A 21,664-nucleotide genomic window follows, 5' to 3' on the forward strand; every position below is an offset into this window, starting at 1 on the left:
CTCCACCACAGATTTGGCTTTAACATGCCATGATTCATCAAGTTTTGTTCTCCATACAATATTTTAGAGAGTACTGCTTGGCAGTAAAGGAGCTCTTCTGTGCAAAAGAATGGCTGATGATGGAAGAAAAGACCCACAGAGGACTCTACAGATCCGGGATGCATCTGCTCTCGGTGCCAGACTGCAGCAAGCTTCCCAGCATGCACTGGGATCCCAAGGCCTGTACCAGACTGCCATATTTAGGTAACAGAGTCTCCCCCACCCCAAGACGATGGAAGTTAAAATAAATGTACTGTTTTGAATAAACTAAGGTGTGAACTGAAAGCTCCTAATATTTCTAGGCTTTCTAGGCATTTCTAATTGTTTTTTTGAGTTTTGCCTTCCTTACATACCTAATAAGTGGAATCCTAATGCTATTCTAATTGCACAGGTTAGCATAGTTTCATTCCATTTGTTCTAAAACAAATTAAAGGTCATTGCTGCTTGAGATCTTTATTTTATAGGGCAGCTTATGAGAACTTGTAACGTTTTTCTGGAATGTGCAGAAAAATGGCTAAGAAACATATTTTGTCAAAAGAGTGGAATAAAGGAATAAAGTCCTCTTTCTTAGCCAATGAAGCAGATTTTTAGGCATGCAAAAATAAGCCACATGTTTGAAAACGCTGATCTCACGAAACAAAACTGAATTGCTGCATGTTGCTTTAATGAACTTCGTTTGTAAGGAACTATGTTGTTATCCCTAACAGCTGGTTTAATTTTCAAAGATGTAATTTTCACATTTGAATGCAAATAATGTTTTCCAGTTATATATTAAAAAACTGAAAGTGAACTTGCATTTCTTAGCACTCTCTCACAGAATACATGAGATATCTGGATGCTCACTTAAAACAAATTTTTATCCTTTCCCTTCAGATAATAAAAAAGAAAACCTAACAAGTAAGTAATTTTATTTGTGCCCTTGAAACCTTATTTGTATGTAATTGGATTCATGCATGCGGATTTACACTCATTCTTCATGATTTTTAGAACAGAATGTAAAGCACCCTCAAAGACTTTGCACCATATTAACCAAGGATACAACATGAGAAGATCATAGTTTATAGCTTCTAATTAGACTATGGAAGTCATCATATTTAGTGAAGGACAGAAATGACAGACATCTCCCCCTTCAAGGTTTTTAGCTTGTTTTATGCCTTATATATCTATAAGATAAGCCAAGTTTAAAATGTCATCTTCTGATTTTGCATTCATTATTTTTTATCTAATCATTTATGTGTGACTACAGCTATTTCTTTGAGCTGATTTGTAACTGACAAGTCCTTCTTTTGGCAGATAAGCATTTTGTATTTTTTTTTCCCAAAAGTTTATTATTTGTGTGAGAATTCTATGTTCATTGTAGAAAAATTTCTGTATAGACACAAGAAAAAAAATTGTAAAGAAAATAAAATATCTAGGATTCACTTTTCCCCAAATTTTTTTCTTGATTCTAAAATTAGTTATACTAATCAGATGGAGACTATCGCAAATATGTACTGGAATCTCATGTTCTTCTCATTTTACCTGTAGAATCAGGTGAGTTTCTGCTGATCTTAGTAAGGAATGCTCAGTGTGGTCCTCCATCCCATGTATACACTGAGCACCCAGAGAGGTTTAAAAAGTGCTATTGCCTGGGTCTCATACTTATTTTGATGAAGTTGATCTGAGATACAATTTGTAGAATTTTTAAGTGTTTTTTTTGTAGTTAACACATAACATTATAGGTATTTATGAGGCACCGTGTGATGTTTCAATATGTGGAAACATTATGTGATGTTTGAATCATAGTAAGCATATCTGTCTCCTTAAACATTTGTCATCTGTTTGTGGTGAAAAAAATTCAAAATCCTTTTTCTGAGTTTTTATGAAAAATATAATAGTATACTACATATATACCATCATTATCTGTTACCCTCCTATGCAACAGAATAAAGATAAGTGCTTTTGAAGATAGCTAATTGCCCTCATAATGTTTATAAATGTAAATTGAATGGTCTTAAAAGGGTTGTCACAAAATCCCTTGGAAAAGACCCAGGAAGGCTATTGGGAAAGGGTGCCCTTGAAACTAACTTCTTTTGAATGATGCTTTGACCTACCGAAAAGCAGAAATCCTCAGAATGAAACTAGAAGGTTTTCACATTAATTACCTTTCTTGGTTGGACTGCTCAAAAGCTGAGATTACACTCTCTTCCATGGTGCACAGTTCAGATTTGATGCCTCCTGCTCTTGGCTGAGTGCCAGGGCTTGATGTTCTACTAAGTGTTCACGTAGTAAAATAAAAAAATACTACTGCTCCCAAATGAATCACTAAGTTATTAAACAAGAGCAGTTATGGAAAATGCTTGAAAACCTAAGATTCTGGAAGCCAGTCTAATTGTTATTCCTGGACCAGAGGAAGGAAAATTAAACGTTTCAATAATTTGTCATATTAACTAGCCCAAGCTCACGTTGATTGGACCCTTTGTTGATAACTGTGCTGTTTGTTATCCTTCGTTTGTTCATGTGCTCATTTGTTCACATGTTTATTTAGGGTTTACTGTATGAAAGGTGCTAACCTTTAATCCTAAATTAGTAACATCTCACACACACACACACACACACACACACACAAATCTATGTTTCTGCCTTTTATACTGATTATGAAGAAATTTTGAGCAGCACAAACTAGCTACAAGACTAATTTCCTAGTCTTTATAAAACACAGTTTTACAAAATCTTTGATACATGTAAGAAAATGAGCTTCAAATATCATAAACTGATTATTTCATCAGAACATGTGGAACGAAAAGTCTGTTCTACCTGAGTTACATGAAATTATTCTAAAGAAATTGACTTCAGCTCTTCTGGCAGGTTGGTTACTATGCAGAGAAGATGTTCTTATTAGGAAACAGTGATGCATATTCTAGGGAGAATGCAAAGCCCTCAAATAGTTTTTGAAATTTCTTGATTTCTGAGCCAACTCCAAAGGCTCTTACCAGTTCACCTCATGGAAGAATTTTTAAAATCATTTGTTAATCTTCGCAATATTTCTTCTTGCTTAAACTCAGGAACTGAAATTACAGTAGTTTCTATTTTTTATCATTTCTTTTGTTGATGTGAAATATGTTTAGGAGTATGTAAAGCTTTTGTGTTATTTACATTTCTTTGTCTGCTGAGCACACGATTCTTCTCTTCTGGGGAATTTCACATACTTTACTACAGGAACATTCAGCAGTGTATCCGTCTTCTCCTGTTTCAATGTTTCTGTGGGACAAAAAGTGTAACCTGGCTAATTCCTGTAATGATGATGAGATTTTCTTTTCAATTCTTTCTTCCCATCTTTACTGTCTCCATACATACACATGGAGAATGAATAAATAGGTGCCCAAATTTGGCAAAATGGTTAGTGTATTATATATATTCTCTCTCACACTACTCCCAACAGCCCTATGAAGTTAGGCCCTGTGAATGCCCTCTATTTTACATACTAGTCAATCTAACAAAGCAAGATTAAACAACTTGTCAGAGTTGACCAACCTTGTATGTGGTTGGGCCAGGATTAGAACCCAGATCTGATTCTTGCTCTATATTCAGAACCTAGTTCTTTAACCGTTAAACCTAATATTTCTCTGTCCTCACTGTGTTTTATTTCCAAGACCTCATATATAATAAAACTTACCAGATTATAGGATTCATACTTGTATATATACTAATACACAAAAATTCTGTAGTTCACAATTGTAAGTCATCCAGAAAATTTAACAATTTGACTTTTTGCCAACATTTAGATAGATATATGCATTATGTTTAAAATTCATTTTTCCATAATGATCAGCTACTATTGTCCACAAATGAAACTGTAAACTTTGTGCATGGACATGTGTGTGTGTGTGTGTGTGTGTGTGTGTGTGTTGTGTGTAATTCATGAGCTGCTTAGTTATCTGAAATGTTAATTGGATAAATTTTGTCATGATATTAAGTTCACAGAAACTTTGAGTTAGAAGTGACTTTAATTGTTATTTAATTTAAATTCTGGGCCCCTATAACTTCCAACAACTTACTTTTGTTCTCCTTTGATCCATCTTCTATAGGACAGCCATTATAACTATTTGGGGATAGGTATCCTATCTCCTTGTAGTGTTCTCTCTTCACTTTATATACATTCAATTTTCAACTTTTTCTTTTGCAACCTGACTACTTCTAAAACACACACCTCCATGTTTACCCTTTGCTGGCTAAACAAGAGATTGAGAGATGTTTAGAATTGAATAGCAAACACAGAATATGATCTGATAAAAATTTCAACACAACCGTTATTTTCTATGATGAAGGCCCTCTTTTCCATTAGTACAGAATACACTAATGTTGGCTGTTGAATAATCGCATGAACTTTATAGACCCTCTATACACACATGGGTTTATTGGTTTAGTTGACTTGATTTCTGACTTAAAATTTCCACTACACCAATCTAATGCATAATTCATTTCATCAGATAATTCGCATTTATAATGAATTTTGCTTTAAAGATTTGGCTGCTGTGTTTTATGACTGTGTTTTATGCATAGCAATTCATGACTTTCTCTCATATTAAGCCTTTTATCAATATAAAATGTCACTCTTGTATTATTTGAGTGCTTTTAACTTTAAATATCTGGCATTTGTGTTGGTAATCTTTCTCTTTTTACATGTACCTAGAATCTGTGTCTCTTAATGTTCTTTTCTTATAAACAACATATACCTGGGTTTACTCATATCTGAAGTCATTGTCTTTTAATAGGAGAATTTAGCCCATTCGCATTCTGTATAACAACTAATGTAGTTAATTTTATCCTTACTGTATTTAGCATTTCTGTGAATTTTGCTTTTTCTCATTTCTTCCTTTTCCTTATTTATTTATTGTTGGTTATTTCCCACCACCCCCACTGGTCAGTGAATGCCAGACCTCAGCTCTTTCTATACATTTCCATGTTCTGTTTATTTCTCATTTCTGTTCCCCCATGGGACTTTAGAATCTCCAATAAGACACTTAAAATATTTTTTCTGTTTTTATTTCCTTCCTCCAGTGCTATTAGGTTTCATCTTGCAGAGTAGCTCTCTCTGTTGATTCTTGTTTAGACAATGAGAAAAAATTCCCAGTTACTTCAACATGATCCATTTGGATTGACATATATTGTTTTATCACCACTCTTTATTCTTCATCTTAAAGTCTCAATTTTTGAGTCAATTATTATTTAGTTAAGAGTGCCCTCAAGTATTTCCTCAGAAGAGATCTTCTGTGAGTGCCTGAGACCTTGTATATCATGCAATAGTTTTCTTTTACCTGGAGAAATCAAGGTTAGTAGCTGCATGTGGTAATCCTCAGTGCTATGTCTTTTTTTCTTAGTAGTATATAAATGTGATTTCATTCTTTTAAGCTTCTGGTTTTGGAAATGAATCTGTTTTTTTTTTTTTTCAGTGTGACTAAGTTCTGGTTCAATTGAGTCTGGTTATTTTTTCCTATGTATTCTTACTGCCTAAGATAAAAATTTTTAGATTTTTTTCTTTAACCATGGTATCTGCATCCTACATGATGGTGTGCTGCTCTTTCCAATTTCACACTTAGCATTTCACATTAGTGGATTGAAAGCAGCCTTAATGGGAATATTTGTATCATGGAAGTCTCAGTAGCAGCTGAAGGGTCTTTATAGTGCAAAAAGATGAGCATGCTACTCCCATGCTTGAAACACTCCAATGAGTTTTTCCATTTGCTTCAGGGCACACTCCAAATGACTTGGATTGGCATGCAAGACTTTTTATGATCTAAACCTGATGTCTGCAGCCTTACCTGTAGATACTAGATATTCCCCAGCTTCAATAATGAAACTGTATTTGCACTTTTAGGAAAGCTTTGCAACAGCTTTGTTCAAATACTGATACATGCGTTTTGTTTTTTTTTTCTTTTCTCTTTAGAATACCATTCTCCAACCCTGACTCCACTCCACTCTCCTCACCCACCTCACCCCCATGTATAAATTTGTTTTAGTTTGTTCAGGATGCTATAAAACACACCTTATAGTGGGTGGCTTATAAACAACAAATTTATTTCTCACTGGAGATCCAAAATCAAGGCACCAGCAGATTTGGTGTCAGATGAAAGCCATGGAAGGAGCTGTCACAGACATGGCTGTAGACACAGCCCTCCTCATGGACAGAGCTGCCTTCTCATTGCAACCTCACCTAGCAGAAGGGGCAAGGGAGGTCTCTCAACCCCCTCTTTCATAAAGGCATTAATCCCTTTCACAAGGTTTCTCATTTCTTGCAACTTAAAGCTCATGTGGGAGTCACAAACACTCACACAATAGCAACTTTTTCAACTTGCTTCATAGTTAACTGACATGACTTTATAAAACCTATCCGGTATGCCTAAACCTGAATTGGTACTGTCTCTATATGCTTACAAGCTTCCTGCCCTTAATACTCTTGTAACAACTCTTACATTTTATTGTAACTATCTGTTTACTAGTTTCTTTCCCATGACAAGGCTTGTCATGATCACCACAGCATTCTTGATGCCTAACAATCAATATTGATTTAATGAATGTATTTATGTATGGATGGATGACTGAATAAACTCCCCCTCATGTTCACAGGAAAAGGATAAAGAGATAAAATTGATCAGAAAAAAAGAAAGGTAAAATGGAGACAGAATGGAAATATAAAGCAATAATTTAGATCCAAAGAGATAATTGATGTAGCTCTAGGGAAGATCAGAGCAAATAGATCAGAAGCAATAATCAAGGAATAAACAAATAGAACTATTCTGAAAAGAAGATACATTTAAATCCTTACAGTAAGATTATTGTTCAAACTATTTAACTTCTTGCATTTAAAATTAAATCTTAATGAGTCTTCATGGATTTTTCTTTAAACATGCCATTAAATTCTATTTTCTGAAATTTTTTAGAAAAAAAAATGTCCTTATACTTAACTAGTGACTTTATTGATTTTACAGATTTCATTATGCTGCCTCACGTGTTTGATATGATACAAACTGTAAAATCCAGGTACAAAAATAGCCATTTCTCCCTGTCTTTTAATAACTGCTTCTACTTTACTGTTGGCATGAAGCAGAGCTCACTCACTTGAGGAACTTCCCTACTTGGATGAAGAAGCCTAGGGAGGCTTTAGTCTGAAGAGCACTGGCCCAGCTTTCAAGCCAGTCCCAGTGGACCCAGGATGTCTGGGTCCACCCCTGCTGTGGTGTTGAAGAGGAATGCTGTCATCCCTCCCATACAGATGTTTTAGTGCTCTGCTGATATTTCTCTAGCCCCAGGTGCCCGCTTGAGTCACAGCAGGGACCAAGTTGGACCTCCATGGGCTTCAAAGCCACTTGCTTAGCTATTGGTGGTCAGGGCACAATCCCTGTGTCCACTCCTGAAACTAAGCACCCCTTGTAACCTCTGCTGTTACAAGTGTCCTATTTCAAATGGCCTGAAGGCTTCCCTTTGCTTAGCTAGCAGTGTGCAGGGCGTAACCATCGTGTCCATTCCAGACTAAGAAGTCAGATACAGGAGCGACTGGTAACCGCCACTTCCACAAATGTCCTTTATCGAATGGCTTTAGGCCTCTGCTGGGATAAATTTTTCTTTTGACTTTGTAATGTGATATTACTATGTTCCCTTATATCATTTCATTGTTCTTTAACAATATTGCAGTCAATTGCTAATATTTCATTTAGGATCCTCTAAGTCTGTTGTATGATCTACATATGCATTTTTCCTTGTGTTAACATTGCCAGGTTGAGATATTAGTATCGCAACTTCCTGGAAGAATCCAAAATATTTTTCTCTTACTGGAACATATCATAAAATATGGAAGTTTTCTCTGTTTCAAGACTAAATTATATTCATAATTCTACAGTGACTTTTAAAACTAATTTCTGGATTATAGTTATATTCACCTTTGCTTATTCTTCAAATTTGGTAACTAACATATACCTAACATTTTCCTTAAGATTTTAAAAAAAGTAATTACACAATTATGTATTATTGCATTTTTATTGATCTTTGGATCTGTTGTCATAACTCCTCTATCTTTCCTAATTTTGTTTGTGCCTTATTCTTTTTTTAAAATTAAAATTCCTGGGATTAGTTTTTTATTAAACTATTACTCTATTTTCAACTCTATCATTTTTGTTTCCTTCTAACTTATTAATTTCTGCTTGCATATGGCTATTATTTTATCTCTTATTTTCTTTGTTTTCTGTAGTTATTGTTTCTTGTCCCCAGTCTTGAACTAAATGTAGCATTTATTCTCTTTCTTCCTTTATATCTAATGTAAGAAGATAACACTATGAGTTTATCAGTAAGCATAGCTTTGGTCAAGTCTCATACCCTCAAAGTTTTTTTCTGAAGCTGGGGTGTGACTCAGTGGTAGAGCATTTGCCTAGCATGTGTGAGGCCCTGAGCTGAATCTCCAGCTCAGAAAAAAAAAAAAAATCTAACCTATAACTCTGGCTACTCTTACCTTCTTTAATCTAAAAAGTTATAGGATTTAAAATCCTATTAGATTTTACTTAATCTATATTAACTGCATTTGGTCAGGAGTATATCTGCATAATTTTGGCTTTTGAAATTTGAAACGCCTTTATAGCCTTGCTTAAGATTATGTGTCTCAGTATTCCATAAACACTGAAAGGTTTATTCTCTCTTTTAGGGTACAAAGTTCATTCCTAGCTATTAAAACATTCTTGTTAGTTATGTTGTTAAAGAATTCTGTGTCTGTGTTCTTGTCTTAATCTATAAAGAGGAGTCAGAATATAATTAACCAAGTTGTTTTAGTACATATGCAACAGCCTTTGCACACTACAGAATGGCACAAGTATGGCATCTTTTGGTCTTCAGCAGTAATGGGTATATTAATTGTTGTTAAATTGCAATGGCCTTTAACATTGGAGTTTGGCAGGAATTCAAGTTTTAGAAGAACTAACTTCTGCTCATTTGTATATTAATGTTTTCATTTTTTAGTCTCCTTTCATTATTTCTATTGTCTGTAAACTGATAGTACATTTGTATAAAAGCTCACTCTAGACAATTGACTACAGTATAATTATAAGAAAATATTGTATTTAACCATTTTCACAACTATTGTCAATCATAGACAATACAACACAGTACAAAGAGCACTACCCCGGAATCCACATTTCTCTTGGGAGAAAAAAAAAAATTTCCCTTTTGAGTTTCATCTTTAAAGTCATATGATTCTATGTGCACAATTGGATTTTATAAATATGTAACCAGGGAGAATCCAATACATAAGCACATTCTGAACATTAAATTTAATTTACTGTTTTTTTTTGATATAAAAACTGCTTCTTAAAGGTTTGAGAATGAATGAAAAGAATTACCATTTACTTCCAGCATTCCCACCAATGACGTCCTCAAAGCCGAGTGTGGACATTCCCAATTTGCCTTCTTCCTCATCTTCTTCCTTCTCTGTCTCACCTACGTACTCCATGACTGTAATAATCTCCATCATGTCCAGTTTTGCAGTATTTGTGCTTCTTACAATAACTACTCTTTATTGCTGCCGAAGAAGAAAAGAATGGAAAAATAAGAAAAGGTGAGATCCTAGTTGAAGCTAATCACACAGAATAATATTTTAAACCCTACATATTTAATATTGGAATTGGGGATAGAAAGAAGAATATATACAATACCTCCAGCCTCTAAGAGAACCCATAGCCCGGCTTTGAAATTAAGCCTGTCTTATCATGATTTTTGAAAATGTTGATAATTTCTAGGTGCAGTGGCACAAACCTATAATCCTAACAACTTGGGAGGCTGGGGCAGGAGGATAGCAAGTTTGAGGTCAGCCTCAGCAATTAGCAAGGCCCTAAGCAACTTAGCGAGACCCCATCTCAAAATTTTTAAAATATATAAATAAAAAGGGCTAGGGATGTGGCTCAGTGGTTAAGCATCTTTGGGTTCAATCCCTGGTACCAAAATAAACAAACAAATGTCAGTGACTTTTTTTTTGCCTACAATCACATGTCATAAAGTTACTTCACATCAGATAGAACTTAATACTCTGGAAGAAAATGGATATTTCTGCTCCCCATATCCTCTCCCCATCCCATTGCCCCTTTGGATAGTGACAAAATTCTTGAGAAAAATGTGCCTTTTGACTCTAGACAAAACAAAATATTTTATTGCTTTCAAACTGAAGATCCTGGGGCTGCCTTAGTACAATTGGTTTTATTTTTTTTCCAAATGCCACAACTTTCAGGATGATCTAGGTTTGAGTGCAAAGGTTTTACCTGCCCTTGAACTCAGTATTTGTCTTGCCTGTCTTACCGACAGAGAAGCAGCAGCAGTGACCCTCACCACACTGCCTTCTGAGCTCCTCCTAGACAGGCTGCATCCTAACCCCATGTACCAGAGGATGCCACTCCTTCTGAATCCCAAATTGCTCAGCCTGGAGTATCCGAGGAATAACATTGAATATGTGAGAGATATTGGAGAGGGAGCATTTGGAAGGGTCTTTCAAGCAAGGTAAAGTTACCCATGGAAAAAATTCTCCACTGAAATATGTCATGTCTGAAAGTTACCTAACCATTATCTGAGGTGTGTGTGTGTGTGTGTGTGTGTGTGTGTGTACATATATTTTTTAAAATAGTTGTTAATTATTTACAGCATTAACTTTATTCATATTACATGCTATACTTTAAATCTTGATAGTTTCCCCTTTTTGTCTTGAAAATAGGCATGAACATGAAAAGAAAATATTTCATTGCATTTCAAAGAAGTAACTTATAGGAAATATAAAAGTCTCTTGTTCAAATCCCAAGAAATTACTAATAGTTCAATCTCATTTTCTTTCTAGAAAAAAAAAATTGTCTCACATTTTGAACCAAAATTTCTTCCATTGCTTTTAGGAAAGAATTCTCAAATTTAATTCTCTTCAATTTCCTATTGTTATTTTCTCCATTTGATGTTTACTTTGAATTGGCATTTCAATTTAAGAATTCAGAGTTTAACACACATAGATGTCAATGGAGTCACAAAACAGAAAAGGGAAAAAAATCCCAAAAATGAGCTTATAAAGGAGTATTATTAGGGTCAGCATTAGCCCATTTATTGCTTTTGTGTGAAATGGAATAAAACACTGTCTCTGCACAGAAAGACCAGCCTCAGCAACTTAGCAAAGCCCAAAGCAACTTAGCAAAATCCTGTCTCAAAATTTAAAAAATAAATAAGTAAAAAGGACTGGGGTGTGGCTGGGGTGGTGGCTCAGTGGTAGGGTGCTTGCCTATCATGTGTGAGGCACTGGGTTTGATTCTCAGCACCACATATAAATAAATAAAGGTCCATCAACAACTAATAAAATATTTTTTTAAAAAAAGGGCTGGGGATATGGCTCATGGTTAAGCACCCCTGGGTTTAATCCTGGTACCCCTGCCAAAAAAAAAAACAAAACAAAACAACTTTTTTACATAAAGATACATTTTGACCTATATTCGTAGCAGCCGTGGTGTCAAGATTATATGAGTAGTGAAAATCTCACACAAATACTTGTTGGGAACCAAAAATAAGCAGGCCACACATTATATGAGGGATAAAAAGATAAATAAGTCACGATCCCTACCTTCAAGGAATTTAGATTCTGGCCAGAGATTAAGGCATAGAGCACAATGAAGTTCATTAGGTCTTTGCACTTTAGAATTCCTATAATAGATAAATAATGCATTTCTCAATCTTAATCTATGCGGAAAACAGCCTCAGTGAGTTTTATTAATTAGAGGCAAGGAGTTTGAAGTACAACTGATTCTGTGGCTCTGGGAAAGAGGAGGTAATGTGGGGATGTCTAGGGCCATAAGGTGGGTACACAAAATCTTCCTGATCCTTGGTTTCTTTATCAATAAATTTACCTCTCAGGGCTCCTGGCTTACTTCCCTACGAACCTTTCACTATGGTGGCAGTAAAGATGCTCAAAGAAGAAGCCTCAGCGGATATGCAGGCGGACTTTCAGAGGGAGGCCGCTCTCATGGCAGAATTCGACAACCCCAACATTGTGAAACTCTTAGGTATGAAAATATATGAAGAAATTTATTTCATCAGAAAACAGGATTTCTAAGTTTTTCTTCTTTTACATTTCACTTATTTATGCTTTTCCCTTTACTTCCTGATATCTGTGTTCCTTCCCAAGGTCAGCCTCTTCACCTAGGTCCCAGCATTTATTCTGTTTTAACCCTGGGGGATGTTCCATGCTTTCTGAATTCATTATGTTTAATTTCATCAAATCAAATTTTCTCCATCTTTGCTGCCATCTTCCTATTTATAAAAAATGTTTTAAATGTCCCTACATAATCTTTCATTGACAGTGCTTCTCCACCACAGAATTTATTGATATCAAAATAGTCTCTATATTTTATGTTTTGTTTTGTTTCTTCTTTTTCTTCTCTAACTAGAATGCCACAAGAATAGTAATTTAAATTCTTTTTACTCATTGTAGTGTTCTTATTTATTTTTGGATTCATAAATGTAACAAACCCTTAACAAATATTTGGTTTGTATAATCACAGAGCAGTGAACAAGACTTGCAAATATTCCTGCTCTCACAGAGCTTACATTCATTTGAGAAAGACAGATATTAAAAATAAACACATAAAAATGTGGTATGGTGAAATATTATAGCCAAAGACTTTTTATAAATCAAGGTAGAGGAGAACTCTTTGGACTGTAAGGTAAACTATTTGAATACTTCGGTAAAAATGTGCCATTTATATAAAGACCTAGTGGAGGTAAGGGAGTAACAATGTGGATAGAATGGGAAAGAGCGTCCCCAGAAGAATGATAAGATTTGCAAAATTCCCCATGACAAGAGTGTGTCTTGTGTGCTTAGAGAATAGCAAGGAGAGGCTTGAAGCAGAATGAGCTAGAGAGAGTTATCAAGGACAAGACCCAAGAGGTAAAGTCATGGGAAAAGTCAGAAGATTCTGTTAGACCTTATTAAAAACTGCCTTTTACTCTAAATAAAATGGGAAGTAAATGAAGAGTTTGAGCCAAGAAGTGACAAGATGTGACATGACTGGCATTTGTCCAGAACTTCTCTGGCTGCTTTATTGAACATAGTCTGAAAGGAGGTAATAAAAGCAAGGAGACAGTAAACAGGTATTTCAATAACAGAAAGAAAAGCTGGGTGGTGTGCCCCCAGGGAGTGGTAGAGAGGAGCCTGGGAAGTGATGGGGCTCTTAGTGTAATTCAGGGGGCACCAAATAACATTCTGACAGACCAAATGGGAGCTGTGCAACAAAGGAAAGGCTCAAGGAGAGTGGGTGTCAGCTTCGCAGCTGAGAGAATCACGGGGCCACTGACTGAGCTGGGTAAGACGCAGGAGGAGCGGGTGTCTCCACTGGAAAGAGAGGGAGAATTCATTTTAAGAGATGCTTCCCACTTTTTGCAGGTTTCCTTAGTAGAAAGCGGGAGTTCTTTTTAAAACTTTTTTTTTTTTTTGAGGTGCTCATGCAACATCCAGATAAAACTAAGCAGGCAGGTAGATGTGGAGGTCTCAAGTTCAGAAAAGATGTCCTGGTTGCAGGTATAAATCAGAAATCATGAGGGCATATAAGTATTTAAAGTCATGAGACCAATACACCTAAGGAGTGGAAAAAGAAGTCAGCAAAAGAAAAGAGGTCCAAGGACTCAGCCCTGTAGCACTGCAACATTTAGAGTGGGGAAAATGATAGGAACAGTAAAATAGACTGAAAAGGAGAAACCAATTGAAAAGGGACCAGGGGGAGGGAGGAGGAGAAGGAAAGGGGAAATACTGGGGAGTGACAGTGGCCAAATTATATTGTTATATTGTGTGCATGTACAAAATATGTAACAACAAACTCCACCATTATGTGCAACTATTACCTACCAATAAAAATGTGGAGGTGGGGGGAGGTGTGTTCTAGGCTCCATAGGAAGGATTTCAAAAAGTTGAAAGTGAGCAGGTTGCATGCAGTGAGATAAGGATTGTAAAATGACGCTGGGGGCAACATAGAGTTTCCTCCCCCTTCGTCCTGTTCAAGGGCTCTTCTTTCCCGGACCTACTGCCACCTGCAACTCCAAGATTCACTATGCCCAAAGATTCTGTCCTTGCCCATCTCACTCTACACAATTCCTCCAAACCACTCTTCATGGACAGATAACTTCAGGTATCAATTGTCTATTTTTTGCTCCATGTTTATGACCACTTCAAATCCAGCTTTTACAAAACCATGCCTAAGAGTGCATTTTAAATTAGATAGTTTATCTCTGAGTCTCAGTCAAACATGGTGACCTTGAACAATCAGGAATTGCTGATGATCAGTGAGGAGAGCTGAGTTCCTCTTACCACATGATCCCGAGAGAACCAACATCTATCAGGCATAGAAAACAGGGCACTAGATTTTGAAAGAGGTACTGACAAAAGATAAATACAGTTTGCTCCTTGAATTTTGTGTAACTGAATAGCCTTTGGAAATAATATGCAATGAGCACCAAAGCAAGATATTTTCTTGTTGCAGAATAGTGTTTTACTGTTCCTTAAAAATGTTGACTCTGCATTTATATATAAGTAGTTACAATTTTACAACATCTAGAATTCCTGGGATTGATTCAAAGACAAACTATGTGCAATTTGCAAATTTGTGATTACTGTGGTGGCATGTTTAAACATCACTACTAAGAGTTTTCCCTCATTTTTATTGCCCAACAAGAACTCAGACTTATATTACCATTTGCTAAATGCCATATTCAAATTCCACATCAACAGCCTATAAACACAGGGTCTGCTTTTACTTAAGTGTACATAAGCAGTAATCATTCATGCATGTGGTTCCACCAGCCTCACAGTTTCTTGGAAGTTAATACCACCTAAATGAGATAACAATGGTAAAAGGAGAATTGGAAAAATCTATAACATTTACCTTCAATGAAAGAAAGTTGCTTTGTTTCACACATGTAGATTATCAGGCACTCATTGAACATGTTTTTTTAAAAAAATTGATTCGGTTTTATTGAAATCCTAGTAAATAATGGTTTTGTAGTCATAAATTGGAGATGGGTATAAATGCAAGGCTATGCTGAATTTTTCAAAAGTAAGAGGCATTAGAAATTATAGACTCTTACCCAATATTCTAGTTGAGGAAATAGCACGATGACACAAGATGATTTGATTTGTTGAAGATGTCACATTAGTATTGAAAGACATGGGTTGGAATAGGCATGATGTTTTCTTACACCCATTCACCTCTCCATCTTTAAATCCATTCACCCAGCAGCTTATATTGAAAGGCCACAGGGAGCCAGGCCTGAAGTTACAAGAGTGAAAACAATCCTTCTCTTAAGAGTTTGATTCTACTTTGAAGTCCCAACTAAGAATGGGATTGGAGTTATCACAATATATAAAACATTTTGAACTCTTAAATATATACATTTTTTTCACATGCATAATTATAAATTACATATAATATACATGAATATATAATTGTTTATAACCATCATAAAGTAGAAGTTTTCTATATAATATTTTCTGCATGAAGAAGTAAAACATTTCATTAAATAACCTCAGTTCCAGAAGATTTCTTTTTCTCAGAAAATTATGCTGTCATTATTTTTTCCCCAAATAAGAATTCTTTTAAAATCAATTCAACTGGTGTTAACAGTGGTAACACCAGTTGATGAGGTAGGTAAATTCCTATTGACTAAAGATGACCTTATAGAAGAAATCTTCAATTAGATCCAGTTGACATTGCTTTAATTTCCTCAAATATGCTGATTGCTATAGCCCCTGGAATTAAAAAATAACTCCAAAATAAATAAATAAAGATAACATTATTTCTTATGTCTCTTTTTTAAAAAATAAGCTTCTAATTATGGCCTGAAAAAAAATAATAAATCTAACAATCTATTTTTATGGTGATGTGAAATTATGCCCATCTGATCTAATATTCCAAGTTCTCCGGCTTCCTTCTCAAATATAGCAGTCCTAAGATCTGCAAATGTCCTCCTGGTATTAACTCTAAAACTCTATTTATGCCTAAATCTCAAAATATTTTACTATAGCTTTCTAAATACTTAGTAGAGGATATCTTGGATCGTTTTGTTATTTTTTCCAAACTTCATCTTCCTCATTATAATTCTTCAGAGAAGTAAACAGAGACCGAGCAATTACGTCACATACTGAGAGCAAACATCCATTCATGAACTCACTCGCCAAACATGGAGCACCTGGTTAGCCAGACACGTTGGGGACACGTGGGGAATCTAAAGAGGAATAAGACATAGTCTCTCCTTGCCAAGTGCTAAAATATTGGGGAAAAATCTCAAATGAACAAATCTTGAAAAAATGGGAAGGTAGATACTATGTTGAAAGATATTAGAAGCAAAATCTGAGACTAGAGGTCAGGAGCTGAGGCCCCCCGAAGAAGGATAACAAAGAAGTTGAATCTTCAAAGGTAAATAGGAGATGTTTAAACAAAGGAGGAGGGTCAAGGTTTGGCCATAATGCTGTCAACAAAGAAAAAAAAATAGGGCCCCATATTTTCCGATCTGGTCATTTGCTTTTGGAGTGCTTTTTCCATTGTGTGATTCTGGAAACCAGCTAACTGAGTGTGCTACTTGGTTGCAGGTGTGTGTGCTATTGGGAAGCCTATGTGCCTGCTCTTTGAATACATGGCCTACGGTGACCTCAACGAGTTCCTCCGCAGCATGTCCCCTCACACTGTCTGCAGCCTCAGTCACAGTGACCTGTCCACGAGGGCTCAGGTCTCCAGTCCAGGACCCCTACCCCTCTCCTGCGCTGAGCAGCTTTGCATTGCCCGGCAGGTAGCAGCCGGCATGGCTTACCTCTCCGAGCGCAAGTTTGTCCACCGGGATTTAGCCACCAGGAACTGCCTGGTAGGTGAGAACATGGTGGTGAAAATCGCAGATTTTGGCCTCTCCAGGAACATCTACTCAGCAGACTACTACAAAGCTAATGAGAACGACGCTATCCCTATCCGTTGGATGCCACCAGAGTCCATTTTCTACAACCGCTACACCACAGAGTCAGATGTGTGGGCCTACGGTGTGGTCCTCTGGGAGATCTTCTCCTATGGCCTGCAGCCCTACTATGGGATGGCCCACGAGGAGGTCATTTACTACGTGCGGGATGGCCACATCCTCTCCTGCCCTGAGAACTGCCCCCTGGAGCTGTACAATCTCATGCGTCTGTGTTGGAGCAAGCTGCCTGCAGACAGGCCCAGTTTCCCCAGCATCCACCGAATTCTGGAACGCATGTGTGAGAGGGCAGAGGGAACAGTGGGAGTGTAAGGTTGAAGGTTCTCAGATGAAATGCTGCAGTCTCTGTCAGACTCAGTGAGCCAGAGGAATGCTACAGCAGAGGCCCACCAGGCCCAGATGGGAAAGAGTAACAGTAGACATCCCTTGCCTCTTGTTTCCCAGAGGGGGTGGGAAATGACAGCACAGAACCCCTAGGTGGACAGAACCATTGGAATTGATGATTGGAAACATAGGCTAGGAAATGTGTCAGATAACGGGAGAACTCCTCTTCTTCATGGAAAAAGTTTGTATCACACATTGTACAGGAAAGAGTATCATCGTATTCAGTTCCTGAATTAGCTGGCAGCAGAGGAAGACTCTATTGTATTAAATTTTATAGGAAGTGGGATTCACAGCTTCATTTTTGATAGAGTTGATTCCTGTCCATTGTAATAGTAGTGTATCACGTGATACATCAGGTCAAGTTCAGAAACTGATAAAGCAGGAGAAACCTTTTTTTTTTTTTTTTTTTTTTTTTTTAACCACCAAAAGACAGGCTCTAGGTTTTGGTTGAATTTCTTTTTTTGCACTTAATGCATAGTTTTATATTTGTCTGTATTCTAGAGTTGTGCTTCTACTTTATTGTCAGAGAGTTTCTAAGGAATAAAATGACAAACCAGCAAGGCTCTATTCTTACTATTATTCTTAGTTCCTTTTTCTATCTTGGCTCCTCTAGTGCTAAGACTTTCCTTAATGTGCATTTGTCATGAATATAATCTGCTTATTTTATTTCTACATATTTTTTTCTGAAAAAAAATGGCAATTTATCACTCTTCTTTTTTCTTTGAAAACTTAATTACTTTGCTTTAACCTTTATCTTCTTCCTCTTTCTAGGCCTCTCTGTACTTTTTTGGTTATTTATCTGCTTTTTTTCCCCTTTATTTCATACATACAATAAACACCTAGAAGAAATAATAATATTAAAAACACATATTTTATATATACTGGTACATACACATCTTTTAAAAATTATTATCTCTTTCTTCTATTTGTGCCTTTGAAGTCACACATTTCAAATTTTGTTTCCACTGTCTATTAAATCTCTCAAACCATGATGTATGATATGGGGTGTTACAATATGTTCTTGTGGCTCCAAGTTATTTCAAAACTGATGTTTTTGTGCATTCTTCTTGTAGAAACCAATTCAACTGTTCATAGCATAAACATAGTGTTACTTCCTATGTTTATGCACAGAGTATTCACCTATCTTGCTGTATGTTATTTTGTTTTTTTAAAAAAAACCTTCTGGAACTTAGATTTCTGATGCTTCTCAGTGGAGCCCCACATAATATGTATTTATCTAAGTCCAACACAAAATGTAAGAGTTTATTTCTGAGACAGCATGAACACCAGTTCTCCTAAAATAAGCAAATAGGGAACAGAAAAGAGCAGTCTGCTCCATACCTGCTTGTTTTATTTCAATCTAATTGGTAGTTTGGGAAAGGAAGAAATGATCTGAATTCTTTTTTTATATATATATTTATTTTTTAGTTGTAGTTGGACACAATGCCTTTATTTTATTTATTTTTATGTGGTGCTGGGGATTGAACCCAGGGCCTCAAGCATGCTAGGCAATCACTCTACCACTGAGCCACAACTCCAGCCCTGATATGAATTCCTGAAATCGAATTTTCCAAGTGACTACTGGAAAACTTTACCTGAATGTCCCCCATATCTGCCAAATGCATCAATTCGACTCTTGGTGGAAAAACCTCCTTATTCATAGTCTCTCCAGACAGCCAAGACAAAAAAGGTGGAAATTACCCTAGACTTTGCCCTCTCTTTTAATCCTGGTATCCTATTGGTTTTACTTCCTAAATTCCTCCTGCATACACCCTCTTGCTATCAATTCAACAGCCCACTACTCAAGCTGTATCACTGCCCAGCTGTCAAGGATCTGATCTCCCTGTCATTTGAGCTAATTCCCTGGACTATGATGATGGCAGAGAGGAACTTATTGACAATTCTGATTCATCAACAGGGGAGTTCAGATTTAGTATTGAGACCAAGTCTTTAGACCAAATCTTTAAAGTCACAATTGAAAATCTAAAATTTATACTGTCATCCAAAGGGCTGGATAAAGACTCAAGTTACAGTTTGAGTCCAAACAAGAGCAAGAAGCCACCACATAGAAACGTTGAGAGGGCCACCAAGCACATCTGGAAATTCAGTGGAGATATCCATGGTGTGTTTTAAATTGTTCACATATGGGTCATGTATACTTGGCAAATTTCAAAGCTGTCTTTGTGTTTGCTCGGATGATAAAGGTTTATTGTAGTGTCAGGGAAGTCAGGCCACTAGAAAAAGCTAAATTCCAGAAAAGCAGGGCAAGGCAGTCATTCAGAGCAGCTACCACAGAGCTTGGCTCCAGGTATCCCACTGTCTTTCAGAACCAGGTTTCCACAGCCCCAGGCCTGTCTTCAGCCACTGTGAGCTGTTCTCTGCTCCCTCCTCCCTTCCTGACTCCCTGCTCTTTCTTGCCTGTCTCTTCCTCTTGGCTTCTACAGCCTCATGGATTCTCTATCTTTGGGGTTTTCAAGATTCCAAGGCAAAAGAATCATAGAAATATAGGTAAGTACAGTAGGTGAGCAAGCAAGCAAATATTATAAAAGTCACTCAATTTTATTAAATATTTAAAGCAACTGAAAACTAATAGTTAGGTCTCCCATTTACCCCAATATAGCAATAGTACTAATAAAAATTATCATATCAGCTAGTGTATATTGAAAGCTTACCATGTATACTCTAAGGCCTTCAAATACACTAATTTAAACCTCATAACATCCCTGTGATGTAGGCAGTATCTTTAGACCCATTTTTTTTAGATGAAGAAAGGGGCACAGAGACAGTTTGTAACTGGATCAGAGCAATAGAGCCCAGCGTACCATCCAAAAAGGACAAGTGCTCACCCACCACGTGGCTATGCTTCCGTATGTTTGAGAGGAAACAGCTGAACCTAGGTGACTCTAGGGGTGACTTGTAATCTGCAGGTGGTTCCAAAATCCATGTTCTACCCTTCATATTATTCATTCCCTATCCAAGTCTTTTTAATGACCAGCTCCCCAAAAAGTATTTCAGCATTGCAAATTTAAATTAATCAAGACATCCAATAGATGAAATAGTTATGTTTTTTTTCTGAATTTTCATTGCATTTTCAAGTTAAGATCCTTGTTCTATGTCCATAGTGCTCACACTAATGTTCTGTATGGCAGGAATGTGGAGTACTACTTACCAGTGCTGCTTTCTTTTTTAAATAAAGATTTTTCCAATGGTAGAATCATCATATAAATTAAAAAAGGGAGATGAGAGAAAGGCACAGAGCTACTGTTATCAACTGCCAGGACAGACATCAGTAAGGCATCAACAAGTGTTTTAAGATGGTCTAGTATCATGCCAGGCACAGAGGCACACACTGGTAATCCAAGAGGCAGGAGGATTGTGATTTCAAAGATAGCCTCAGTAAAGGTGAAGTGTGCTAAGCAACTCAGTGAACCTTGACTCTAAATAAAATACAAAATAGGGCTGGGGATGTGGCTTAGTGGTTGAGTGCCTCTGAATTCAATCCTCAGTACCGCCCCCGCCTCCGCAAATGATCTAATATCAAATGTGGCAAGAGTATAAATTAAAAAAAAAGGGTATAAATCATTTGGTACATGACATCAAAAATACATCCTCCAGTATTAAAATGGAACAGAAAAAGAACAATTTCATTTCACTTTCCAGTGTATTATGAACCTGTCCCATAACATTAAATTTTATTTCAAAAATCCCATTTAATCTTTGAGTACTAGTCCATTTTGAGGCTAGACCATAATTTAATCAATATATTTGAACACACAATATTTTTCCAATTTTCACTATTATGAAAAATATTGTAATGCTCATCCATATTTATGCATGTCCGTAACTATATCTCTATAGAAATTCTGAGAAAGGAAATGTCCAGGCCACATAGTGTGCATTATATTATACTTTCATTATGCCTTGTTATGCTCTCTAGAAATATTGTTTTCATCTCTAATTATACAAGAGAGCTCAGAGCCCTAAACATTGGCTGCCATAGAGAATTAATACTCTCTTTTTTACAAATCTTTTGTCTATTTGGGCATAAATAAAGAGGATCTCATTTTAATTTTAGCTTTCAAATTACTAGTGGGGTTTCCTTATTCCCAGGTCATTTGTAGTGTTTATTCTGGTAATTACCTACAACCCATTTTTTGTACTCATTTTCTAATTCAAATGTAAAACTACTTTTGTAAAAAAGCATATTACCCTTTTGGTATACTGTACAGAAGAGAGAAAATATATACATTTTTAC

The 21,664-nt window shown here is 36.3% G+C and overlaps 1 protein-coding gene across 4 annotated transcripts in view; it reads left to right on the forward strand.

Moving 5' to 3' along the window:
- Musk (muscle associated receptor tyrosine kinase) overlaps window positions 1–21,639 on the forward strand; it is a 104,352-nt gene extending 82,713 nt beyond the window's left edge. For 2 of the 4 annotated variants that reach the window (XM_026391162.2, XM_026391164.2), the window contains 6 exons: window positions 68–243; window positions 913–936; window positions 9,415–9,616; window positions 10,357–10,548; window positions 11,932–12,080; window positions 16,655–21,639. In XM_026391162.2, coding sequence (XP_026246947.1) covers window positions 68–243; window positions 913–936; window positions 9,415–9,616; window positions 10,357–10,548; window positions 11,932–12,080; window positions 16,655–17,337 — 1,426 coding nt within the window. In that variant the 3' untranslated portion in view covers window positions 17,338–21,639. The remainder of the gene's footprint in view (window positions 1–67; window positions 244–912; window positions 937–9,414; window positions 9,617–10,356; window positions 10,549–11,931; window positions 12,081–16,654) is intronic. The other 2 variants (XM_026391163.2, XM_026391165.2) reach the window with 1 other exon arrangement.
- Window positions 21,640–21,664: the final 25 nt, after the last annotated feature.

Source organism: Urocitellus parryii, chromosome 4 (assembly GCF_045843805.1).
Source record: "Urocitellus parryii isolate mUroPar1 chromosome 4, mUroPar1.hap1, whole genome shotgun sequence".
In the NCBI taxonomy this organism is placed as follows: domain Eukaryota; kingdom Metazoa; phylum Chordata; class Mammalia; order Rodentia; family Sciuridae; genus Urocitellus; species Urocitellus parryii.